The 25,228-nt window shown below is 39.0% G+C and overlaps 1 protein-coding gene across 4 annotated transcripts; it reads left to right on the top strand.

Annotated features, from left to right (window-relative positions):
* Positions 1 to 1,155: 1,155 nt before the first annotated feature.
* On the top strand, positions 1,156 to 20,903 carry EIF1AX (eukaryotic translation initiation factor 1A X-linked). 4 transcript variants are annotated; one of them, XM_045855931.1, is made up of 8 exons: positions 1,156 to 1,394; positions 5,861 to 6,020; positions 8,064 to 8,147; positions 10,159 to 10,262; positions 11,334 to 11,384; positions 13,589 to 13,670; positions 15,528 to 15,619; positions 17,936 to 18,982. In XM_045855931.1, exons 2-8 carry the CDS (start codon positions 5,918 to 5,920, stop codon positions 17,939 to 17,941), a joined length of 522 nt encoding a protein of 173 aa, XP_045711887.1. In that variant the 5' UTR covers positions 1,156 to 1,394; positions 5,861 to 5,917; the 3' UTR covers positions 17,942 to 18,982. The 4 variants fall into 4 exon arrangements, with proteins under 4 accessions (XP_045711887.1, XP_045711888.1, XP_045711889.1 ...); XM_045855932.1 differs by having other exon boundaries at positions 5,941 to 6,020; XM_045855930.1 differs by lacking the exon at positions 1,156 to 1,394 and adding an exon at positions 1,780 to 1,820 and having other exon boundaries at positions 5,941 to 6,020; positions 17,936 to 20,903.
* The last annotated feature ends 4,325 nt before the right edge of the window (positions 20,904 to 25,228 follow it).

The raw sequence follows: 25,228 nt of genomic DNA on the forward strand, positions 1-25,228 counted from the left end.
TTCCTCCTGAGTGATGTATGCGGAGACATTGTTTAAACAAAGGGAGTCATTTGGTTTTGCAACATCCCCTTTTTATGCCACATTAATTACACAATTAAAATGATGATCCCCCATTCTCTAGTCAACTCCGCCTCACAAGTCCATAAATTCCAGGTTTTATAATAAGCTATCTCTATAAATTAAGTGTGTCTTGCTAAAAGCATTTTAGAGATAAGGACTTGACGTTTCTACTAGTAAATATCTAGCACAGTTAAAAGGAAGTTTGAGCACATTGATTGCTGGTAAAAAAGAAATGGGTTATAGGCCTGCAGTTATCCCTTTCCTTCCCAGTAGACATTTTTAGTAGTTTTATATTATGGTGGTGTATTAGTTTGCTACGGCTGCCATAACAAAACGACTGACAAATTTGTCACAGTTCTGGAGTCTGGACATATTCAGTTCTTGGATCTTGACATATTTAGTTCAAGATCAAGATGCCAACTCTTTAAAAACCCTATCTCCAAGTACAGTCATATTCTGGGGAATTAGGGGTTAGGAATTCAACATACGAATGTTAGGACATAATTCAGCCCACAGCACTGAATTTAGGTCTCCCTCCCTTTCTTCCTTCGTTTGTAATGAGCACCTAGTGTGTGTCAGACATTCTGCTAAGTGCAGGTAGTAGTAAGCAACAAACAGATGGGGTCTCAGCCTAATAAGGTGTACAGTGAGGTAGGGAAGACATATAAAGCAACAAGTGTCGTGCAGATATTATTTTTTGGTAACGGGGGCGGCAGGAAAGCCTTGCTGTGCCCCTCGGATTCTTAACCTGGTAGGTTGGGTGAAAGGGCCCCCATTAAAACAAACGTGAGATTACAGCTGATGAGTCAGCTGCTCAAACTCGGAGAGGTAGGTTCCTTGCCAAGCAACAGAAGTCTGGTACTACCCAGCCGCCAGTCCTACGTGAATCCGCCTTTTTCTAGAACTCCCAGGCCCTGCCCACTCTCTCCGAGACTCTGCCTCCTCCCAGCAAACGGCCCGGACCCCCACCGGGACCGCTCCGGGAGCGCTGGTACTGCTGCTTTAACAATAGGACTGAGTTGGCCACGCCTGCGCAAAAAAGACCGGGGGCGGGGACGGGGGCGGGCCCAGGCGGCGTAGGAAGGCGGGGAGAAGCGACGCAAGCAGACGCGACGCCATTTGCTGCGGCCGAGCGTGGTAGCAGGCTGCTCTCGGAAGGGCTCGGTAGCGAGACTCTCCTGCGCACGCGAGCCGGCTTCTTGTGCCTGTTTGGTACCGTGCGGCTCCACGCGTCTGCTCTCGCGCCCTTTGGAGGAGTCGCCGCCGCCGCCATCGCCCGGATAGGAGTCAGAAAAGCCGCGAGACCTTCGTCACCGCCATGCCCAAGAATAAAGGTAATTGCTGCCTGGACCCCGGGACCCTGACTCCGCTCGCCCCGATCTCCCGGCGCTGCCTGCTGCTTCAGGAGAGACCAGGCCGCGGTGACCTTCTCCACCCTGCTTGTAGGCGGCTGGGCGGTCCGGACTGGATTCTGGGCTCGGGAGAGGAGCTGGGAAGTTACTCCTGTCTTCCAGTTTGGTCACATTGGGGTGGAGCCGACGCCATTTTTGTAGGGCCTCCTGCGGGAGAATGTGGGGGGTTTTGATCCTGATTCGCGCCACAGTGACCGCGGCGCAATGGGGACCTGCGGGGAAACCTCCGCTGGGCAGCCGGGGCTTCGCAAATGCACGTCCTTAGGCCTTTCCCGGCAAGGGGAGTTAAACACTGGAAGCAGCTCTTAATTTCTAGGGGGTGATGCCTGCTTTAGTGACCACCATCAGGTAGGTACTCCTGCATGGGTTTCTTGATGGACAGTTGTTGAATATTGTTGAGGCTGCTCCTCATGTTAACAGGGGGCAAAACTGGATGCATTTCTGAGGTTCATTTGAAGAGATTTACCCTGCCCTATCCCTTTACGGGGTTTAACTTTTTTCCTGCCGGAACACTTGTTTCTTATTTGGCCGAGTTCTCCACTTTTGTTTCAGATCGCGCACGTATGTGTGTGTATACACACACACACACATATATGCACGCACACACATATACATACATAGTGCTGGGGGTAAAGACCTTTAAGTTCCTCTCCATTCTGAAGTTAAACATTCACAAATTATCAGACTTGAGGATAAGTTTAATTGGAATTTCCAAAATAGCCTAATCCAGGTGAAAGCAGAACAGTACTAAAGAAATTCTCCCTTTTTTAGACGTAAGAGTGTTTCTGCTTTTTAAGCATCCTTGTAATTTCTCAAAGGAAATTGCGCAAGTAGAAACTGGGAAAACTTTTGACAGGAGAGGAGCATCTTTCAGAACCCACCGGAAGTTTCCTTTCATTATTCATCCTGAGACCTCCCTCCTCCCCTCATCCCCCCAAACCTGGCCTACTTCTGTTCTCTTTCCTACCTCACAGCTGGCTCCAGGGATTCTTCCTCATTTCCTCTGTAGCTGTCACTACTCATTTTATCCCTCAGGATATTTCGTTGCTGTTCTGGGCAAAATTTAGTGCAGTTCCTTCAGTGCATGCTACCTTACTGCCCTTAGAAATCTAACTTGTAGGCCCACTTAGTAGCAAGGATTTTGCTGCTAATTATTCTGGGAAAGGTGAGTGTTATAATAGGGTTTTAAAAGTCATAGTTTTCTTATAACCTATATAAACCTTTATTCCCTCCAAGATGGTAAACTCAGTCACTTGGATGGGTATCTTAATATCACTTTTATGTATAGCACAAGATTTCCAATTCCTTCACTGGACTGTAAGCTTAGAGAGCAGTAAAATAGTACCTGTCTTAATCACATTGGATTGCTGGCACTTGACACTTAGTAGATGCTCAGTAAATATTTGCTGGTTTAAGTCACCCCCCTTCTGTTGAGTCCACACTTAGGTGAATAATAGGTTCCCCTTTGGTTCCAAGGGGACAGGACTGTTTTAAAATCACATCTAGTTCACTAGCCTCTTTTAAAGGCCATTCCATTACATGGCAATAAGAGAGGGGGTGATAAGGGTATGGTTATTTCTAGTAAATTAACAAGGTGAATCACTTTTATAAGTAACATTTGAGGTGTGTAAAAATGATAGATAATGCAGTGTATACCTGGGAATCTATTAACTCTGAACTTGAGAATTACAACACAGATTCAGTTAAACCCTCTGTCTCCCTCCCCGATCCGCTTCCTCTTTCTGAAGGTAACCAGCATTCCGAACTTAGTATTTATTGTTCCTGGGTATGTAAAAACAGTTATCTGACTTGTTTTCTTACTTAGAGGACTGGTACTTTTCAAGACCCCTGCATTTTATGAGATGAGGTTTAGTGTAGAAGTAAATTTGTTTGTTTTCTTCATTGGAAAAGCCAGAAACCCTGTGAATGAATATAATCTTGATGATGGTTATACAAGTAAGGATATAAATTACCATGAACTGTGTGTCAGAAGACTTCAGCTTTGGACTGATTGTTAGCTTATTTCCTCTAGATTCTGTTAACTTACTACCTCAGGAAAAAGGGTATCCTTTGGTCCATTCAGAAGAGCCTGTAGGGTAAGGTGCTCCCACATTTTGAGGATGTTGTTACCTTTGATTTTTAAATCACCATTCCTTTAGGAATATATGGACTACTCTTGACTGATTTATTCAAAGAATTGCCAGGTCCAGTATATAATTCAGCAAACAAAGTAGGTTTGATTCTTGCCTTAATGGAGCTCTCACGCTAGTTTGAAGATCTGGCATGATTAATGGCTTGAAGCAGAAGCTACTTTTCTCTTCTAGGAAATTAGTTTTGGTATGCCCTAAGAATGCCTCAAATACTGAATTCTGAGGGCTCTGGGTGGGTCAGGAAATTCTAGAGGCCCACCTAACAACAGCACAGAACATTGTGAGACTACACCGAGGGTAAGTACACTTGACGCAAGAAGTTGTGTCTTTTTTTTTTTTTTTTTTTAAGATTTTATTTGTTTTTAGAGAAAGGGGAAGGAAAGGAGAAAGAGAGGGAGAGAAACATCAATGTGTGGTTGCCTCTTGTGCGGCCCCCACTGGGGACCTGCCCTGCAACCCAGGCATGTGCCCTGACTGGGAATCGAATCGGAGACCCTTCGTTTTACAGCAGCCTTTGCTCAATCCACTGAGCCACGCCAGCCAGGGCAAAGTGTGTCTTTATAGTGGCCAGGTGCACATTCTTGATTCTGTTTGAGCTATGAACTTTTTGTTGCTTTCACACTCTGTGTATATGTCCCTTAGTGTCACTACCACTTATAGTCATTTTCGGAAATGGCTGCCAATGTGTCTTACATTTTGGAATTGGAACAAAATGCTGTGCAAAGATACCATAATGTGGAGGCTAAGAACAAAAGAAGGTTAGGTTTGAATATCATCACCGACACTTACTGACTGATGGTATACTGGTTACTTCTGTGAACTTGGATGAACTCACTGGTAAACCAGGAGTAAATGACTTACTACCTCATGAGATGATTGTGACGAGTAAATGGGTGGCATTGCATGGTGGTTAAGAGAATAGTCACTGGGGTTTCATAATCCCAGATCTCAGGTTACATGCTTATAGCCTTAGATATACCACTTAATAGTGTACTTATTATTAAGTGCAAAGGATAATGCACTTAACCTTTTGAAGTGCATTATCTTGTAAAATAAAGATAAATTAGTACCTGTCTCCTAGGCAGACTCGTTAGGAGCAAGTTACTAAAACAGTGAGTAGTCTACTGGGATTGAAGCAAAGGTAATAGAAGAGAAGTATTAAAAGATAGGTTGATGTCATGTTTACAGGTAGAGAGACTTACATTCTGTAAGATAGTTATGGAACCACTAACTTAAACAAGCATGTGGATTGAGAACCAGATTTGTAAAAGAAAGTAAATGGAGTTTTGAATAAAATTGAGCTTTAGAAATAGGAGACCAAGGCTTAGTTGAAATAGGGGGGCTGATATGTAAAATTGATCAGCATAAAAGTGACAGAGGAGAGAAAAATAAACTTTCTTAGTGGGTGAGGAGAAGGTAGGAATTTGGACTTAATGAAGCGCCAATGGGATGCGCATAATGGGGGGGGCTGATGAAAGGTCAAGAATGATGTGACTGACACTTTAAAAGTTGTCAGAAAAGGGGGGTTGGGAAATGATTAGCAGTATCATTACTGAAAGTATGAAAAATGCATGAGGGTGGAGGAAGACAGATTTTGAAGGACAACAGTAGCTAGGAGAGTTCTAGAATCATAAATAGTAGGTATCTTGGTCTTCTGTTCTAACTCCCTCATTTTACAGAGGCCGGAAGAGATCCTGAGGGGTTTTTGTGAAAACTCCAAGTATCCTTTACTCCTTCCTCCCTCTATATCTGGTCTCAATTCTCTTTGTTTCCTTCTCAGAGATAACTCCTTGTATTATTCCTCTGAATAATACTCCATTGTATGGCCATACCACAGTTTATCCATTCACCTACTGAAGGACATCTTGGTTGCTTCCAAGTTCCTTTCCTGTCATGACTCAACTCAGCGTGCTTCATTTTACATGTAATAAGGACAGTGACCTTCCTACCAGTTTTCCCATCCGGAGGGTCATGTCACAGCTCTGGTTTTTGTTGAAGTGTTTTCTTACTAAAATTATTGGAATAGTAAATATATTCATGAGTCAAATTTCAAAAAGTATAAAAAAAAAAAATCTCTCTTCCTAAATGTGTCCCATTGCCAACTAGTTCTGTTTCTCACAGGCATTATCTTTTTTATATATGCCCTTCCAGAGATATTTTATGTATATATAAGCAGATATGAATTTTTTACATTAATGGTGGCTTTATGTTTTTCACTATGCTCTATTTATTTTTAAGCTCATAATAGGAAGAATTTTGAATATATACAAAAGTTGACTAGTTTAAGGAACTTTCATGTACTCATGTCCTGGCCCCAGGCACCATCAATTCATGGCTAAACTTGCACCATCCACTCCAAATCAGGATCCAGAGATGGTCTACAGGTTGCCATTGGTTGGTATGTCTTTTAAGTCTGTGTTAATCTGTAGGTTCCCTGTCCAGTTGTGTGTGTGTGTCTTTTTTTTTTTTTTTTTTTTAAGGTTGTATTTTTTTAGAGAGAAGGGAAGGAGGGAGAGCGATCAAGAGAGGGGCAGAAACGTGGCTGTGAATGAGAAGCATCAGTTGATCCGTTGCATCTCACGCTCTGCCCCCCAATGGGGGACCTGGCCTGTAACCCAGGCATATGCCCTGACTAGGAACCAACTGGCAGCCTCTCAGTTCCACAGGCCAGAGTTCAACCCACTGGGCCACACCAGCCAGTGTGAAAACAGACTGTCTTGTAGAATTGCCCCCACAATTTGGATTTTGCTGATTGCATTCCTGTTGTTCCTTGCTTTTTCTTGTTTTTTTTTTTTTTTTCAATAGACTTTATTTTTTTAGAATAGTTTCATATTTATAGAAAATAGAGCGGCCCTGGCTAGTGTGGCTCTGTGGATTGAATGCCAGCCTGCAAACCGAAAGGTCGCTAGTTCAATTCCCAATCAGGGAACATGCCTGGGTTGTGGGCCAGGTCCCCAGTCGGAGGCGTGTGAGAGACAACCGATTGATGTATCTCTCACACATTGATCTCTCTATCTCCCTCCCTTCCCCTCTTCTAGGGGTACATAAATAAAAGCTTTTAAAAAGTGAAAATGGAGCAGAAAGTACAAAGTTCCCATGTTCCCACCCCCAGCAGTTTTCTCTATTTAACATCTTGCATGAGCCAATCTAGACGCATTATTATTAACTCAAGTCATAGCTTATGTTAAGGTTCATACTTTATGTTGTACATTTGTATAGGTTTTGACAAATATATAGTGACATATCCACCATTACAGTGCCATACAGAATAATGGTTTCACTGCCCTAAAAATCCCCAGTGTTCACCTATTCCAACTGTCCTTCCCCCTCCCCCTCCCCCATCTCTTTGCAATTACTAATATTTTTACTGTCTCCATAGTTTTGCCTCATCCAAAATGTTACAGCATTATACTATTTAGGCTTTACAGATGGGGTTCTTTTCCCCTAGCAATATACAGTTGAGGTTCCTCCATGTCTTTCAGGGCTTTGGTAGTTCGTTTCTTTTTATTATGGCTAAATAACATTTCATTGCATGGAAGTACCACAATTTATTCCTTTACTTAGTGAAGAACATCTTAGTTACTTACAAGTTTAAGCAGTTAGCACCTTCTTTTTTAGTTTCTGATGTCTTACCTAAATGTATACTACAGCAGTAGGATAAAATTCAACTTAGAATTGCCAGACTTGTTGCTCTTTCTCCACCACCGCAAAAATCAGTGTGTCCCATTCCATAACTTTACCTTTTCTTTATTTTTTTTTTTTTTTCCTTTTCAGTCATCTCCTATACCTTTCATTGGGTGAGGAGGTCAGGTACAACAGAGATAAGGCATTTTTGTAAAATTTATGAAGACAGCCCTGGCTGATGTGGCTCAGTGGATTGAGTACCAGCCTGTGAACCAAAGGGTCGCTGGTTCAATTCCCGGTCAGGGCACATGCCTGGGTTTCACGAGAGGCAACTACACGTTGCTGCTTCTCTCCCTCTGTTCCTCCCTCCCTTCCCCTCTCTAAAAATGAATTAAAAAATAAATATTTTTTAAAAGACCCATTATATCTCCCACCTGCCTCAAGTGAGCCACTGTAGGAGGTTTTGCTGAGCAGTGTAGTCAACTTTATGGTCATCATCTTTATGATCTGTGGCAATGCAATCATAGAATGCAGGTGTCCTCAGAAAGGGTTCTATATACTTTTATATAATATCTGCTTTGGTTTGTTTGTATTTTATGTCAGAAGTATTCCAAAAGGAATATCTAAGAAGAGTGTGGGAATGGTGATATGTATATGTTTAATATGATTGGAGATTGTAAATTCAATATGATTGTGTGACTAACTTAGGTTAATAGTTGAATGTGACTTTTAAAAAAAAATGTTTCATAAGCCTTAATTTAGTTTCTTTTCCCGCTGTTTTGCAGATAATGTCTTTTTCTTTCTTTAAAACCATTAGGTAAAGGAGGTAAAAATAGACGTAGGGGTAAGAATGAGAATGAATCTGAAAAAAGAGAACTGGTATTCAAAGAAGATGGACAAGGTAAGCGTTTTCATAATATAGGTTTCTTTTAGTAATAGTTTTGTTTTTTGAATGTGGAATTTCAGTGTCTAATCATGAGAGAGGTACTAGTCATAACCCACAGCAATGAATCACACGTCCCTCTTGCTCTTCTCCATTTCTCATCCTCACACCTCTCCAGAGCCTTTGTTTTGTTAGTCATTTCTTGGTATACTTGGTGTGTCTGTAAATACGTAGATTTCATTGTTTTGTGTGAACACTCATTTCTCAGAATGACTTACACAGTTTAGAGGGAATTAAACCTCAAAAGTGATGGTTGACAATCCACGGTTTACTAGACCTGTTTTGATAGTAAATAGCACTACATAGTATGTGCAGCAGACCATGGATGCTTGAGGGATGAATCTGAAGAAGCCTTTCCCTCGTTTCTCCAGTGCCCTTAGCATATAATTTTTATAAAATATAATAAAATGGAACTGAACATTTGACTTACCTTTTCAAACCTATTAAGACTTTGTAAGTACCAGACCAAAATATGTAATACTAGTTTCTTGTATTTTTATTTTGAGTAATTTTAAACCTTCAGGTAAGTTGCAGTATTTAGTACAGTGAACTTCCTTTAAATTACTCTTTGGTCTAGGGTGTGTGTGTGTGTTTTCTGAACCATTTGATAGCTGCGGACATCATAATACTTTTCCCTTACTACTTCATCATATGTCATTTAAGAACAACTATAAACTCTTACATAACTGAAACAGAGCACTCAGGTGATTTTGAGTATATTATATAGCTAGTATATGGTCCATATTCAAAATTTTCCAGTTATTCAAATAATTTCCAGCAGTTTTTTCCCCAGAACTTTTTAACAGATTTTTTAATTTGTCTTTTTATAGGACTTTGGTGATTTGTTCATGCCATACAAAAATGAAACATGTTTTCTGGCGTAGAGGCCTTTTTGTTTGTTAGGTTTAGGGATGTCAAACTCATTTTCCCCAGGGGCCAGATCAGCTTCGTGGTTGCCTTGAAAGGGCCGAATATAATTTCAACTTCTTAACAATTAAGGAGCAGTTACATTTATACAGTCCTAAAATTATTCTGGCCCCTTGAAGGTAACTGCGAGGCTGATGTGGCCCCTGGGGAAAATGAGTTTGACACCCCTTTCTTAGGTCATTCTAGCCCCTGTTAGCAGTTGGCTTGATTTTGACCATGACTTTGGAAGAGAGGTGGTCTTTGAATTGACTGGCCATGTTGAGGTACTAGGTTCGCTGCATGTGGTCTAACTTACTTCCACGTGTCAACCTCACGGTTGAGCTTTTCAAAATTACATCTCTGTATTTATCGATATTTGGATGTCTTCTTTGGGGGTTAGTCTAATGTACAACTTAAGTAAGGTAAAGGTTCTGAAGCGATGTGTATGACCCCTGCCCACCCCTCCCCCCCGCCATGTCCTCTGCCATTTAATGATAAAAGCGGCCCATGTGCAAAGCTAATGCTCATAAATAATCTTGGTTTTTCAGATGGCAGTGAAACCAGTTGGCTTCCTGGGTACCTTTTTGGAAAGATTTTGATTAATTAAAAGTTTGGTATTTTGCCTCATAACATCTTCAGTTTTACAAAAACTGTGGAATAATCACTAAGATACTCTAACGTAACAAAGACATAGTTAACATATAAGCCACTTTTATTTGCCAGATGTACTAAGTATTGTGTTGAGATTAGCCTCTAAAGGTTCTAAGGGAAAGGAGATCCAAAATTGGGAAAGGCTTCAAATATGAAAGATGGAGGAGGTGTAGCGTGTACATTTAATAAAAGTGAGTTCATAATTAAAACATTTCTGATAGCAGAGAGACAGCTTGTCAGAGTCTTGTTCGTGGTCCTGCCATTATCTAGCTTGGGGTTTATCATTCCCTTGTATTTTTTGTACTTGTGTATATTTATTCCCAGGTAGTATACTTAGTTTTATGTAGACTGCTAAGTTGCTTTTATCAAAAGTTTAACATTATCTTACACCCTATTCTTTTCCCTCCCCCAGAATATGCTCAAGTAATCAAAATGTTGGGAAATGGGCGCTTAGAAGCAATGTGTTTTGATGGTGTAAAGAGGTTGTGTCACATCAGAGGGAAATTGAGAAAAAAGGTAGGTGTGGGGATTTGTCTTAGTTCAATACAAAATTGTCGTTATGGGACGGGAAAATGGCTCTACAGTTTTTATGTGCCAAGGGCGTCATAAGTTCCCAAAAGGGTTCAGTAGAACAGTGATTTATAAATTCCATCTAAAGATTCATTTGCATGACCTATGCTGCATTCCTGCCAAAAATGTTTAACCTGAATCTAATCGGGAGGAAATAATCAACAAATCCAAATTGAGGGATTCTGCAAAGCGAATGGCCTGGCTTTTAATACATTGTTCATGCCAGGAAAGAGGAAAAAGAGGCTGGGGTGCTATTGAGGGTTATATTAATGTTAAAGTTCCTGAATTTTGTGACCACAGATGGGCTGCCTTAGAAGGTAATGACTAATTTCCCATTAGTCATTAGTAGGTATTCAGGCAGGTTTATTAGATTGGTTAAGAGTTCCTCCAAGTCTGATTTTATGATTTTTAAAAAATGTTTTTGGTTTGTTAATCCTTACATTACCAAAGTAAAGTGGTAGGGGAAGTAGAAGGGAGGGAGGGAGATGAGGCTACATTTCTAAATTTTTTAAAATTGTCACCTGAGGATATGTTTTTCTTGGTTCAAGAGGAGGGAGGGAAGGAGAGAAACATCATTCGGATGTGCCCCGACTAGGGATTGAACCTGCAACCTTTTGGTGTACAGGACGCTACAACCAGCTGAGTCACCTGGCTAGGGCCACATTTCTAATTTTATATTCATAATATGTAATGAATGGCTAACTAACCACTTAGAGTGGTTCACTATGAAAAAAATCCCTTGATTTTTAAACTAATCATCATTTCTGTGGACTTAGTAAACTGCCAAATAGTTAAGTTAGAGTATTGCTTCAATATCCCAAATTACAGAAAAGTTTAAACAGGCACAGCTACTTGCTATAGATTTTTGTTTTGGGGGCCCCCCCAAAAAACAAATACTATTCTAAATAATACGTACTTTGCCCAAAGTACGTATTATTAGCATTTTGGGTAATTAGCATTTTATGAGAATGCTGGCTAAGTGTTGCTCTTGATTCTTTATTTTCATTTCTTTTATAGGTTTGGATAAATACGTCAGATATAATACTGGTGGGTCTACGAGATTACCAGGTAAAATAAAATAAAGTTTCTGTTGTTCACTTGCTTGATTGTGATCATCCATTAATGTTAGGAGCATGAGCCATGACCATATTTGACCAGTCCCAGCCCAGTATGCCCTTTACCACTGGATCAGCAAACATTTTGTAAGGGCTAGTTATTTATGGCCTGGGCATGTGCTAGAATATGCTCACCACTTTGGAAGTACCCCAGGTACCCCAAATGCTAGTCTGTGGAGTTCGTATTTTCACTGTGGAAGAAATATAGGCCATATACATTTTTAATGAAGCCAAATGGTTGTTCTTCCTTTTTTGATAGTTAAAGTTTCCTTTTTGAAATGAGTGATAGTGTATAGTAATAGTTTTGTTAGTGTTCTTAGTTGGCAAAATAAAAATCACCTTGTATTGGCCCTCCCACCCTAATTTAAAAATATATATATATACATCTTAAAATCAAAATTTGGAAACCATTATCCATGGGGCTACAGCTAAATTATTTGTCTTCCCATCCCACAAGATGCTTACAGCCTAGTGCTGGGGAGAGTAAGACAAGGACACAAGTAATTGCAGTATGTACTCTAAATTTAGATAAGTACTTAGGTAAGAAAATGGTAGTTGCCCCTCTAGATCTCAACCTGAAGACATGGTGGGTCTGTGAAATCCATTTGGCTCTACCTGTTAGAACTCATCACCATGTGTTAAATCACATTGTGAGTGATAAGATGTTTCTGTTTTTATAACCTTGGTCATAATTTGATTTTTTAATAATACATATATATATTCCAGAATAAAAAAATTAAAATCTTTACTTTCATCAGTGGTTCTCAACCATGGGTGATTTTTTTTTTTAAATGTCCAGTGGCCATTTGGCAGTGTCTTTAGACATTTCTCGTTACGACTGAGGGAGGGGGACAGTGCTCCTGGCATCTAGTGGGTAGAGACCAGGGATGCTGCTAAATATCTTAACAGTACAAAGGACAGTCTCTACAACAAAGAGTCATCCTGCCCAAAATGTCAGTAGTGGTGAAGTTGAGAAAGCCTGCCTTAAATTCATATCATTTTAATGTCCATTTTCTTATTTTGATCCCAAAAGTAACCCCAGAAGTAGGAAGAATAATTAGTTCCCTATTTAACAGATAGGAAACCAAGGTTCTGAAAGATGTAACATTCTAAATGGAAAATGACAGCCAGGACCAATGTTTTTTGATTCTTAATCTCTCTCGTGACCCTTCCCTGCCCCTGCCACTTAAAGAGGTGGTCCAGGGACCAGTAGCATCGTTAAGTTTTGGGAACTTGTTAGAAATGCAGATCCTTGAACCCTACCCCAAGCCTCCTAAATCAGAATATGCATTTTAACAAGCTCCCCTGGCTTTCTAGGTACATTACAGTTTAGGAACTGCAGGTCTGAGTCACACTGCCCTTGCATCACTGTGATCATTTTTGTTGCCTTTGAAACAAATCAGCTTCAACCCTTTTTTGTTACTTAACTGAGTCATATTTTTTTTCAAATGGGGGAGTATGACTTTTAAAGCAGTAGTTTTCAGTGGAACCTGTGCAGCAGAAACACTCAAAAAGCTTTTTAAAATAAAAATTCATGGCTTCACTCCACATCTACTAAATCTATCTTGTGGAGGTATAAAAGTTCCATTGGAAATTCTGATCAATTCTACCCTAAGAACCACTAATATGTGGAAATGTGTATTATTAGTTTCCTTAGGTCATTATACCAGTCTCATTTTTTTTAATTTATTTATTTTTAGAGAGTGGGGAAAGGAGGGAGAAAGAGAGGGAGAGAAACATCAGTGTGTGGTTGCCTCTCGCATGGCCCCCACTGGGGACCTGGCCCGAAACCCAGGCACATGCCCCAACCAACCAGGAGTCAAACCAGCGACCCCTTGGTTCACAGGCAGGCACTCAATCTGCTGAGCCATACTAGCCAGGGCCCAGTCTCAATTTTTTAATTACCTGTAAGTTAAGGTCCCCGAAGTTTCTGTATTTCAAAAGACTTCTAATCAAAGGATAATGATGAATAATCTACAACATAAGGTCTGCACAGTAAAGTAAAATCTGTGAATATCTTCCCTAAGCTGGTTTATCATTATTCACTTATGCCTGCAAGCTTTATACTGGATTAAATCCAAGGATGTTTTTCATAGTGTAGGAGAAAACTTAATATTTTGCCATAATTAGGTCTAAAAGTTTTCTTCTCTTTTCAAGGACAATAAAGCTGATGTAATTTTAAAATACAATGCAGATGAAGCGAGAAGTTTGAAGGCGTATGGCGAGCTTCCAGAGCATGGTAATGTCTGAGTTACTGTATTAGCCTGTCATGACGCTATTACCTGGTGGTATTAAGATGAATGAATTTCAGTAGAGTTTTGTGGATTCTGCATATTTACTTTCGTGCTTACATGATTTGATTTAAGTCTGACTGCCTATACTAAATACCTGTACTAGATGCCTTAAGAAAATAATTGGGATTCTGTTTCTAAGAAATATATAATACAGTTCATGAGAAGTTAAGTTTTATAAACCCTGGGCTTCTGCATTATAGCAATCAAAGAAAAAATTGTGTTACAGTATTTCTTTCAAAATTCCTTTCTCAAAGAGACTGTCAAGTGTTCCTCTACTTTAAATGTGAAACAAGTATAGTAATTAGGTGCTATTGTCAATTTTTATTAAAAAGTCAATCTCCATCTTACCCTAGTATTATAGTATCCCATAGGATTTTTTAAAGCCAGTATTCTTTGTTTCCTTTCCTCCCAATACAAAAGTTGTGTGTGCTTAATGCAGAAAATTTAAGTAAAGCAAAAATAAGTCCCTCAGAACTTTATCAAAGAGGAAATACACTTTGCATACTATTTTGTAAGCCTGCATTTTTCACATGGAAGTTAACTTTAGGGGAAACTCTGTTGTATGTTATCATGGAAATAATGTGACATTTTATATTTTATATTTTGCTGTATCTCCAAAACATTAGGATACATATATTTATGCCCAGGATGAGTAGCTCAGTTGGTTAGAGCATTGTCCCCATTCACCAAGGTTGCAAGATGGATCCCAGGTTAGGGCACATACAGGAAGCAACAGATGGCTCCACCCTATGGGACCTAGCTGTTTGGGTGTTGTCCTATAAAGCAAAAGGTCACTGGTTCCATTCCCAGTCAGGACATGTGTCCAGGTTGCATGTTTGGTCCCCATTTGGAAGGCAGCCAATCAAAATGAAAATTAAAAAAAAAATTTTTTAAGATTCTATTTATTTTTAGAGAGAGGCAAAGGAAAGGCGAAAGGGAGAGAAACATCAATGTGTGGTTGCCTCTCGCACACCCCCTACTAGAGACCTGGCCCACCAGCCAGGGCTAAAAAAAAATTTTTTTTTAAAGAAGTAACCAATGAATGCATAAATAAGTGGAACAACAAATTGATGTTTCTCTAAAATCAATCAATAAAAAAATGTTTAAAAAGGAATACACCCAATTACAAATTTGTAAACAAGTACTGCTACTCTACTAATGCTATGTACCTTTACCTTTCAAAGCATACCCTAAAAACAAAATGAAAAGGGATAAGAAATAAATACATCATTCTATTATTTTTTTAATAAATTAGAGACCATGAAAATGCTGCTGAAATCAATTATCTGGCATTTCCAATCTAGTAAGTGCTAATATATCTGAGAATAGGACTAGCACTTTATGGTTCATTTTCATTGCTTTGGGATAGCATGACTTGACCAGATCTTTCTGATTGATGAGTCTGATGATTGGTGAGTTGTTAGGGTGTGCTTAAACCTTTTTTAAAGCTTAGCTGGAAGTTGTAATAGCTTCAGAATTTATGTAATTAGAGCCTGCCTTGCTAAAAATACCTTTACAGACAAAAGAAAATTTTAACACAAGTACATTCCATCTTGACTTAGCAGTCACTTTGTTAACAGGTTTTGTTGTGTGAAATGCTATTCTGTATAGTAGAATTGTTAGGTCAAAATTAGGATCTTTCTGATAATAAAACTTAGATTTAATTAAATTAGAAGTTTGCATTGTAAGTGTCTCCTTTTATAGTTCAACATTTGATATCAACACTTGTTTTAGTGAGCACTTACTTATTTTAATAACATCTTGGTTATGTTAAACAAGTATATTTGTTATTGTTTCTTCAGCTAAAATCAATGAAACTGATACATTTGGTCCTGGCGATGACGATGAAATCCAGTTTGATGACATTGGAGATGATGATGAAGACATTGATGATGTAAGTAGATGCACCTTGCATTTTTCAACATTTGTTTATGAATTATCCATAGAGAAACCAACTCTTTATACCCTAATTTCCTTTAATCTAAGAACGTTGAACATTTAAATAAGGATATAAACACTCAATAGACAACTAGTCAGACTGTTTATACTGTGAGAATTCATCTGTTTTCAGCATTTCTTCCTAGAAAGATCAATCTTTGTTTTGACGATATAAATGCTAGGCATTGGAAGCATACCTTATTTAAATAAGAGTGTCTGAAGAGCCGTGACCTTTGTGACTCGGTTGGGTGCCATCCCGCAAAGTGAGAGGTCGCCGGTCACATTCATGGTCAGGGCACATGTCTAGGTTGCAGGTTCAGTTTCAGGTCAGGGCACGTAGAGAGGTGACCAATCAATGTTTTTCTCCTTCTCTTTTCCCCCTCCCTTCCCCTCTCTCTAAAAATAAGTAAATAAAGTCTTTTTTAAATGTGTCTAAAGCAATTGCTATTAAAAACTTTAGTTGTAAGAAATATAAGATCTTACAATAGACACATTGCTTCTCTCAATTGAAATACTAGTATGTTAAAAGAAGAAACATGTGGACCAGCTTAATAAGAAGCTTTGAAATTACAACATACATTAAAAGCTGTGTTAAAATCAAGGTCTTTTTGCCATTATGTGATTTTTATCTGCTGGAAGTGGACTATTGGCAAACTCTTGGTTTGGAGTTGGTGTGTATATTTTGAGAAAATGTTTATTTTTGTTTTTTTCTTTCAAATTTTTTAGCAGCAAAGCAGTGATGCTCACAGAAACAAACACCTCATTGCCATTCTCCTCTTGCCATATTTAAGTGAAATTCAAACTTTGTTTTTGGCAATACAAATTTATTTAATAATTGGGGTATTATAAATTACTCATATTTGGTATGGGCTCCTCAACCCCCTGTAAATAAAAATGTAGTTCAGAAACCACCTGTATATATAAGTCTAAAATTAACGCTAATGTTTGATTTGCTTCAAAGAGGAAATTTTCATGCACCTAGAGCAATTGTTCCTGACCAAGACTGTGCAACAGAATTACCAGAGCTTTTTAAAAATACAAAGACTAGTCTTGGGCTAAGTTAGGCATCCCAAGTGATACCCACCACTAAGAGTCTACAATTAACTTTTTCCTATACTTGATTTATCACATATCTATGTATGTTTTTATTTATGTATCAATCCATCTTATATTTTGATACATCTTCAAACTATTAGGACATGCACATTTATGAATTTTTAAACATATAGTACTACTATAATGCTTTGTACATCATTCTATTATTATTTTTAAGATTTATTGATTTATTTTTAGAGAGAGGGGAAGGGAGGGAGAGACATCAATGCGTGGTTGCCTCTCACGCGCCCCCTACTGGGGACCTGGCCCGCAACCCAGGCATGTGCCCTGACTGGGAATCAAACCAGCAAACCCTTTGCTACACAGGCCAGTGCTCAATCCACTGAGCCATAACAGCTAGGACTATTCTTTTTAATGTTGCTCCTTTTGCAGACCCTGAGCCACAGAATTCTTGAAACTGAACTGTTAATGATACTTAGACAGTAGATTTATCTATTATGTTTTCTGACAAGAACCTGACACGGAGCTACTGTGTTGTAGAGTAAGGTGGGATCTAATCATTTGGACAGCTGAGCTGGGATAGAAGGCCTCTTCAGAAATTAAGAGCCTAAGCAGAGAACACACCTGAATAGGAGACGACATACAGGGGTGATAGGTCGAGGATCTAGACAGGGGAAAGATTTTCTAAGAAGAAAATTTCTGAGTCCCTGTACTTCCTCAGAACTGGGCCTTGCAGGCTGGTGGGGTAACAATGATAAAGACAGTGGTTACTAAGGGAATTGGAGTTATATTGAACATTTGTAAGGGTGGCTTTATCACCTGAGAACCTTACTTCTTCGAGACATTTCTCTAGATGATTTATAGGTATTCTAGCTTTCATCCCTCTAGCCAGGTTGACTGGAAGGAGCATTTGGTCAGTACCATATGTGGTCCTTGCTTAAAGAAATAATGTTCCCCCATGTCTGTTCCCGCCCCCAGAAGATGACACTAAACTTTATTAAGAATATTCAGTATAATGTGTAACACTCTGATGGATGTTGTGAAGATTTACTGGCAGCAGACCAGAATTGAGAAAAACATGGTATATAGAAATTCCTCTTCAAACTGGGTTTGTTTCCCAGATAACCTAGGGGAAGAGGGGTCTCCCTTATGTGATAGGCTACTGCAGTATAAGAATTTGGTTTTCATTTGATTTGATGTTCTTTTTCCCTTTCAGATCTAAATTGACCTCGACATTTTACATTCCACCTTCTCTGAGGATTGATCAACAATTTGGATTTTGGCTGTTGCCTGTTAAAGAAGATTAAAATTATCTTTAGTTTGAGTACAGTTTGTTAAAGCAGACTGATTTGTTTCTAAGGTATTTCTTTAAAAACTGGTAGTGCTAAATTAAAGTAAATTTTAAGCCCACTTCGTTCTTTGGTGTAATGGAGCTTATGGGTAAAAGAGCACATCTACTATTTTTCAAAAGAGGAAAAACTTCATTACCTTTCCTACTTCGACCACTTCAGTAAGTAAATGGATGTTTTGAATAAACCATTTGCCCTATACTTGTGGATTATGGTTAAGCCCTACTTTTGACTGGCCTGTCGACTGTACAGTGACTTTCTGTATATTTCAGTTACCTACATGTCCCTTTGCGGTTTTGATAAAAATTAAGGGAGCAGAAATTTTCATTTGAAGTCAAATGATTAGGTCTCTTTCATATTTAAGTATCATGTGACTATTTTTATACTGATTTTGATATTACATATTTCCTTTTCATGACCTTATTTTGCCACTATAAACATCAACAAAAAAAACGTTTCCAAGATGCAGATTTTAGAACCTGGGTTTTAATAGCAATTTTTATTTGTAAGGTTAGTAGTTGCAGAGATTGAACACTAGGTGGCACCCAGTTATCTTAACATCAGAAATACTGATATAGTTGTCAACTTTTTTTATTAACTTACTGTGCATAGGAAATTTCTCAACCAAGAAGATTGTTTTGGTCATGTGCATGTATGTGGAATATTTTTGCAGAACAAAGGATTACATTGTGTCATTTTATTTCAGAAGTCATATACATGTGAGCTACAAAATTTTGAATGCTGTATAAATGAAAATTAATCCCGTAACAACTTACATAAGTTGAATGTTTTTCAAACTATCCCAAAGCTGGGGAAAGAGGAGGGAATAACATTTAATGAAAAAAATGGTCTCCTATTTCTGAATGAAAAAGCTACAGTGGAGAAATATAATAAAGACAATGTCACATTGCAAACTCTATTATACCTTACTTTGTGTTTAGGATGTATTTTATTGTGGGTTCAGTTTTTTTTTTTTTTGGTTTATATGTTACTGAGAATTTAGATTCACCCTTCCTTATTTAGTTTTTTGTTTAGCAACACTAGTAAAATGAAATTAAGGGGTGGACTAGTTAGACCTCACTAGTCACATTGAAATCATATGCAACTTTAAAAGAAGAGATCCATCATGTAGCACGTGAAGATTTTATTCTGCTGGTCTTCAGAGAACTTTGCCGTGGTGAAAAGTAACATAAAGGGGAATAAACTTTCATGTGGCTTCTAAGAAAACATCTTATCTCATTCCATGCTTAGTATAATTTCCTAAGTGCAAATTCTGAAATCAAAATCTGGGGTTCTATAAAACATTTTTTAAAGATTTTATTTATTTTTTAGAGGGGAAGGGAGGGAGAGAAACATCAGTGTGTGGTTGCCTCTTGTGTGTCCCCTACTGGGGACCTGGACCACAACCCAGGCATGTGCCCTACCTAGGAATTGAACTGGTGACCCTTTGGTTTGCAGGCCTGGGCTCAACCCACTGAGCCACACCAGCCAGGGCCTATAAAACATTGTTAAATCAAAGAAGAGAAATTAAGGGTGAACATTTGTGGTTCATGTTTCTTATTTGGTGTTACTGAACACTTACCTAGGTGGGATGTATGTGAGCCCATGGGCTAGTTTTTAATATTTACAAGAAACCAGCCTCTAAGAATTGTCAATAGTTAACTCTTTGCCTGGGATGCAGTTCATGGTAGGGGTAGTGCAACATCAGTTTTTCTACTTAACTCCTCTAATATGTTTTATCTAAAGATTCTTTAAAAATTACAATAGCCCTAAATCTTCACGTGTTAGCTAGCGATTTTTTTTTTCTTGCCTTGGTAGTAACAGCTCAATATAGTGCTGTTGCATCCTGGAAAATCAGAAATAATTAAAATAGGTGAGGTAAAGTTGTGGCTCATATGCATCACTACTTGGAATTATTTTACTAACTTGTCTTTAATGTGGGAATAATACTGTTTTCATTGATTTCATTCTATTTCAAATGAGGAATGGAAGTAGTCCTTAAGGAAATTTTGTTTTTGGGGTTTGGGAGGTTTTTTTTTTTTTTGGATATACTCTGATTCCTAAAATACAAAGCTATAAAGTGTGTTGTGAGAAAATAAAATGTTTGAAATCCAAGGATAATAGTTCTTACTGCTAAGAGGTGTAATAGTTAATTACTAATGACTTTCATAGGCTTGCTTTTTTCATGTAGTGTTAATTCCACTTCCAGTTAGAGTATAAACATGTTGTATTACTAACTTGGCTAAATAATCAAACCAAGTGTTTGTGTAAAAAAAAAAAAGTGTTGCCAAGATTTGACTGTTGAATCTTCCTTGAACATCCAGCCTCTTAAAGAGACTGCCTCTTACTATGCATGATGAAAATTCTTGTGTTAAGGAATGGCCATTGGTTAACTCACCGCATCTGTGGTATTGTGGCTATAAATATAGTTGCTTACAAAACTCTTTGTGACTTGTGGTTTAACTTAGTTTCACCTATGATGTGTAAATATTAAATTTTAGGATGCTATCAGTATTGACTAAAGAGCAAACCAAGTAATCAATTAGGGAAAAGCATGTTTCAAATAAAATACCTAGCTGGATTTATACTTTCTTGTATTATATACAGATTTAACAACATTCACTATTAACTGTGGCTTGACTGTTAAAGTATCAGAATGAAAGGAAGGTTCTTTATGTTACCTGGCTGTCATAAAGATAAAAGAACTGTATTGGTATGAGATGTTCAGATCTTTATCCTGCTTCACAAGAAGTTTCATTTATGTTGTTTGGACTCCCATAAACTTTCACACACCAGTTTGTGTTTTTGATTTACATTAAACTACCATCGTTTTTATCCTTTTTTTTTTTCTTTCTATTCAGAAAAGTACACAATCTGAATTGTCTTAATACAAGTATAAGAAGACACTAGCCTCTCAGGTATAGAGAACCAAGGAATTTGGAGAGAGTATTGGACTGTGTCCACTCTTCCCCCCAGCTGCCAGGTACTGAGGAGGCGATGGGGCAGAGAGTGAAGAGTATGGGCCCTGGGGTCCGGTGGCCTGTGTCCCAAAACCCATTCTTCCCTTTACCTGCAGGTGACCACTGGTATTTCCAGCTTGTCTGAGCTTCAGGCTCCTCGCCTGTAAATGGGAATGATGAGAACAGTGCCTGCAGAATCACAGAATTGTTGGGGATTGACAAGTATTTGTTCATACATGTAATGCACTTAGAGCATTGGCCACCTCTTTTCACTCGATATCCAGGATTGTGTAAGATAGAATATGCATGTTTTTTATATTCCCTACCATTTCTTTTATGTGTAGTCTTTGGTTTCTATGATAAAAGAAAAACATACAATATATATTTGTATATTCATGTTGACACTATTTAAAATAATTGCTACCATACTTGTTTAATTCAGTGTAAGACTAACAGATGGAAGCCTCTAAATTGTTTGAGGTGTTTTGCAAAATACCAACTGCTCTATATTTCCTTAGAGAAAGTTTATAATTATTAATAGTGATAGCTTTGGTCATATTTCATTCTTCAGTCTTTAATGAATCCTTTTACATCCTTTTATTTTCGATTCATGAAAGCTAATTAGTACTGACTGATTTGGAGGTTTCCGTTTTCATCGTGTGGAATTATGTAAAAAAATCAGATGCAAAATAATTGCAATTAGAAAATAAAATATAAAATAACTTGGAACACTGTATGCAACTGGTTCTTTTCAAACTTTATGACATTTCACTACTTTTATTCATGATTCTTCTCTGAAGATTTTATTTAACTTATTTTTAAAGATTTTATTCAAGAGAGGGAGAGAAACATCAAAGTGCAAGAGATACATCAATTGGTTGCCCGTTGCACACTCCCAACCGGGGACCTGGCCCGCAACCCAGGCATGTGCCCTGACCAGGAATCAAACCAGTGACCTTTTGGCTCACAGACCAGCACTCAGTCCACTGAGCCACACCAGCCAGGGCTGAAAATTTATTTTTAAAAAATTACATGTGATGTATGAGAAATATTTACTTACCTATTTTAATTTTGTGTTTTTGGTTATTTGATTGGAATGAATCCAATGAGACTTCAAATACAGAGTTGTGTTTTCTGGGTGAGTAAATTTGATACATACCTGTGGTGAAGGTGACATTTTTCTAATGTTAAATCAATTGTCCAGAGTGTCTTCAAATTGCCGAGATCACATTCAGTGGACCTTATTTTATATTATGCAATGTATGGGGATGTGGTAGATTATAAAAGAAGTTTGTTTCAGAATCATTGGGGAAAAGATAATAGATGGTGCTGGGAAAACCACTTTACAGAGAAAAGTAAATAGGGGTCTCTGTCACCCCATCTACAGGAAGTACATTGCTTTAGACTAAAGTAAATCTGTAATGAAGGAAAGTACTCTTGGTGCTAGGGAAGTGTATGCTAAACAAGACCTCTTTCATCTGTAGATTTCCTTCTATTGTACAACTACCTGCTACTGCAGTTTGAGTTTACCCCTTGACTCTCAACTTCACTGGAGTTGAAGAGCTGCAATAAACGTCCCACAATTGGACCTTTTATGTCTGCATTTTGAAAAGATCTGTCAAAGCATACACCATGAGAGGAAAAAATTGATTTTATTTTGTGACTATGAGAAACATTGGATCAAACAAGAACTAGTAATAGATGCTGAGTCTAGGGGGAGGTTTTGACAAGGAGTAGAGTATTTGCATGGCCTTAAAGTGCCTCCCTACCAATTGCTTATAAATTGAAAGAAAATAATACCACTACCGTGGAGAAAGCCACTTAGATAAAATTATAACTTCTACTTACTGAAGTTGATAACGTGGTTGTGCAAGAGAATATCCTTATTAGGAAACATTGAAATATGTAGGGGGCAACAGCCAAGTATATACTCATGCAGCTTTCAAAACAGTTGATAAAATAGAAGTACAAATGATAAAATAAATGGGGTAAAATGGTAATGATAGATGAATTTGAATAAAGGGTATATGAGTGTTTTTTGTAAACTTATTGAAACTTTTATGTAATTTGAGATTGTTTCTATATAAGAAGCTTGTAAAATAGGTTACTTTCGGCATAAAAATAAGGTTTACTAATCTTAGAAAAAGTTGACTAGTTTGCAACATTTTTAAACACAAGGAAATATCTAGAATACTGGAAACTCCTGGAAATCAAGAGAAAAAGACAAAAGCCCCAATAGATGGACAAGTATTTGATAAGCAATTTTCAGAAGAGGAAACCACTCTGAATGGCTTATCTCTCCGATTTGTATACAGCTGCAAGGAAAAACAATCATAACTTGTGCAATATCACTTATATAAATTAAAACCATGCATATCTTCACAATATATGTTAGAAAAATACATTAAACAGGAGATGTCTATTAGAAAGGATGGAGTGGAATAGAAAGTAAAAAGAAAAAATAGAGAATAAAACTAGAGAAGGTTGCTACTCTGGCATGTCAGCAAGCCATGAGCTCAAAATTGGATGTATTACAAACTCATACCCAAGATCTGTAAGAAAGAGAGGGAGGACAACCCTAGCTGGTGTGGCTCTGGATTGAGCTCTGGCCTACAAGCTCAAGGGTCGCTAGTGCGATTCCCAGTCAGGGCACATGCGGGGGTTAGGGGCCAGGCCCACAGTAGGGGGCACGCAAGAGGCGACTACATGTACTTGGTGTTTAAGTCCCTCTCCCCTCCTATTTCTAGAAATCTTCAAAAGAAAAAGCAGGGGTGGGGGAGGGGGTGGAAACCAGCTCCATGACCTAATTAACTTAAAAACAGCTTTCATTACAGCCAAGGGACCAGGCCCCACATGCCTGCTTACCTGCTCAATTGTGTCTAAAACTCCCCTTCTGGCTTTCTAACCAGAGTCGCACCCTACTCCCTCCACACCTTTGGGAGTGTCATGAACACATTCATCATATTTCTGTGACACAAAGGGGCTCTTTCCAAGATTTTTGGTTCCTGAGGGGTTCTGCTTGGGTGTGTTTTTTTCTTATTTAATTGAATTCGATGGTGTTCAGTATACTTGCAGTCAGCCATCACCATAATCCAATTGTAGAACATTTTCATCATCCCCCAAAGAAACCTTTTACCTTTATATTCAACTTAATTCGGCTTTTTAATCATGTATTTCTCCTCTATGGGTGAGAGTTAGAACCTCAGAGGGCTGGTCCTACAGAGAAGACGAAGCCTGGGGCTCCGCTGGAATTGTCATCTGGCAGAGGCTATACCTGAGTAAACACCTGGAGGCTTGAGCTGGCTCTGCAAAGATGTCTTTTTCAATATTTATGATTTCAAAAAGATGATAAATGCTTATGGTAGGGGTAAAAGGATGTCCAGGGGAAAGACACCCTCTACACACCTCGACCCTATTCCCGAGACACTAGGGGTTCTTAGAGATTTCTCAAGTGTGTGTTATTTGTGCCCCAGGATCGGCCAGGGATTGGGGGTATGGTTGGAAGGCCGAAGTCCGTCAGACTGGTGCCACTGCCCTTCCTCGTCCAGGCTGGCTATGCTGGAGTCCCACCCTGGGTGGCCCTTGCACCTGGCTGGGGTGAAGGAGGACCCAGCGTCAGCCACTCGGGCGTCTGGAGAACTGGAACCTAACTGTGCTTGTTGGGAGCGTCAGCCGCATCTGCACACGTTAGCACTGGCCCAAGGGAGAGCTGCAGCGCTATGTGTGGGGAGGTTCCTGGTGTGTGTGAATGCATGCGAGCCGTGTGAGGATGAGTGTGTACGGTGTGTGAGGAGAACATGTTGGTGCTGGGTGAGCAAGTGTATGTGCGCTTTGTTCACATGCTGTGTGGGAAACCATCCTATGTGTATAATGCTTTGAGTGTGTGCACTGTATGAGGAAGTATATTTATACTGGTGTGTGCACGTTGTGTGTGCAGGCGCGCTGTGTTACCTGTGTACACATCGCACGTGCACGCGGTATGTGCACGCGCTGTGAGAACTATTGCACACATTTGCAAGTGCACGAGGTACGCGCCTGCTGCATGAGGACCCTTGTGCACTTTGCTTGTGCACGCGGTGCGCGTGCGCAGCGTGAGAACCGGTGTGCACTTCGCACTTGCCCGCCGTATGCGCATGCTGTGTGAGGACGCGGGCGGGTGCGGGCGCGGGCGCGTGAGGCTCGGTAACTGTGCGGCGCAGC

Source organism: Phyllostomus hastatus, unplaced genomic scaffold (assembly GCF_019186645.2).
Source record: "Phyllostomus hastatus isolate PE091 unplaced genomic scaffold, TTU_PhHast_1.1 phas_scaffold_12, whole genome shotgun sequence".
NCBI classification, from domain to species: Eukaryota; Metazoa; Chordata; class Mammalia; order Chiroptera; family Phyllostomidae; genus Phyllostomus; species Phyllostomus hastatus.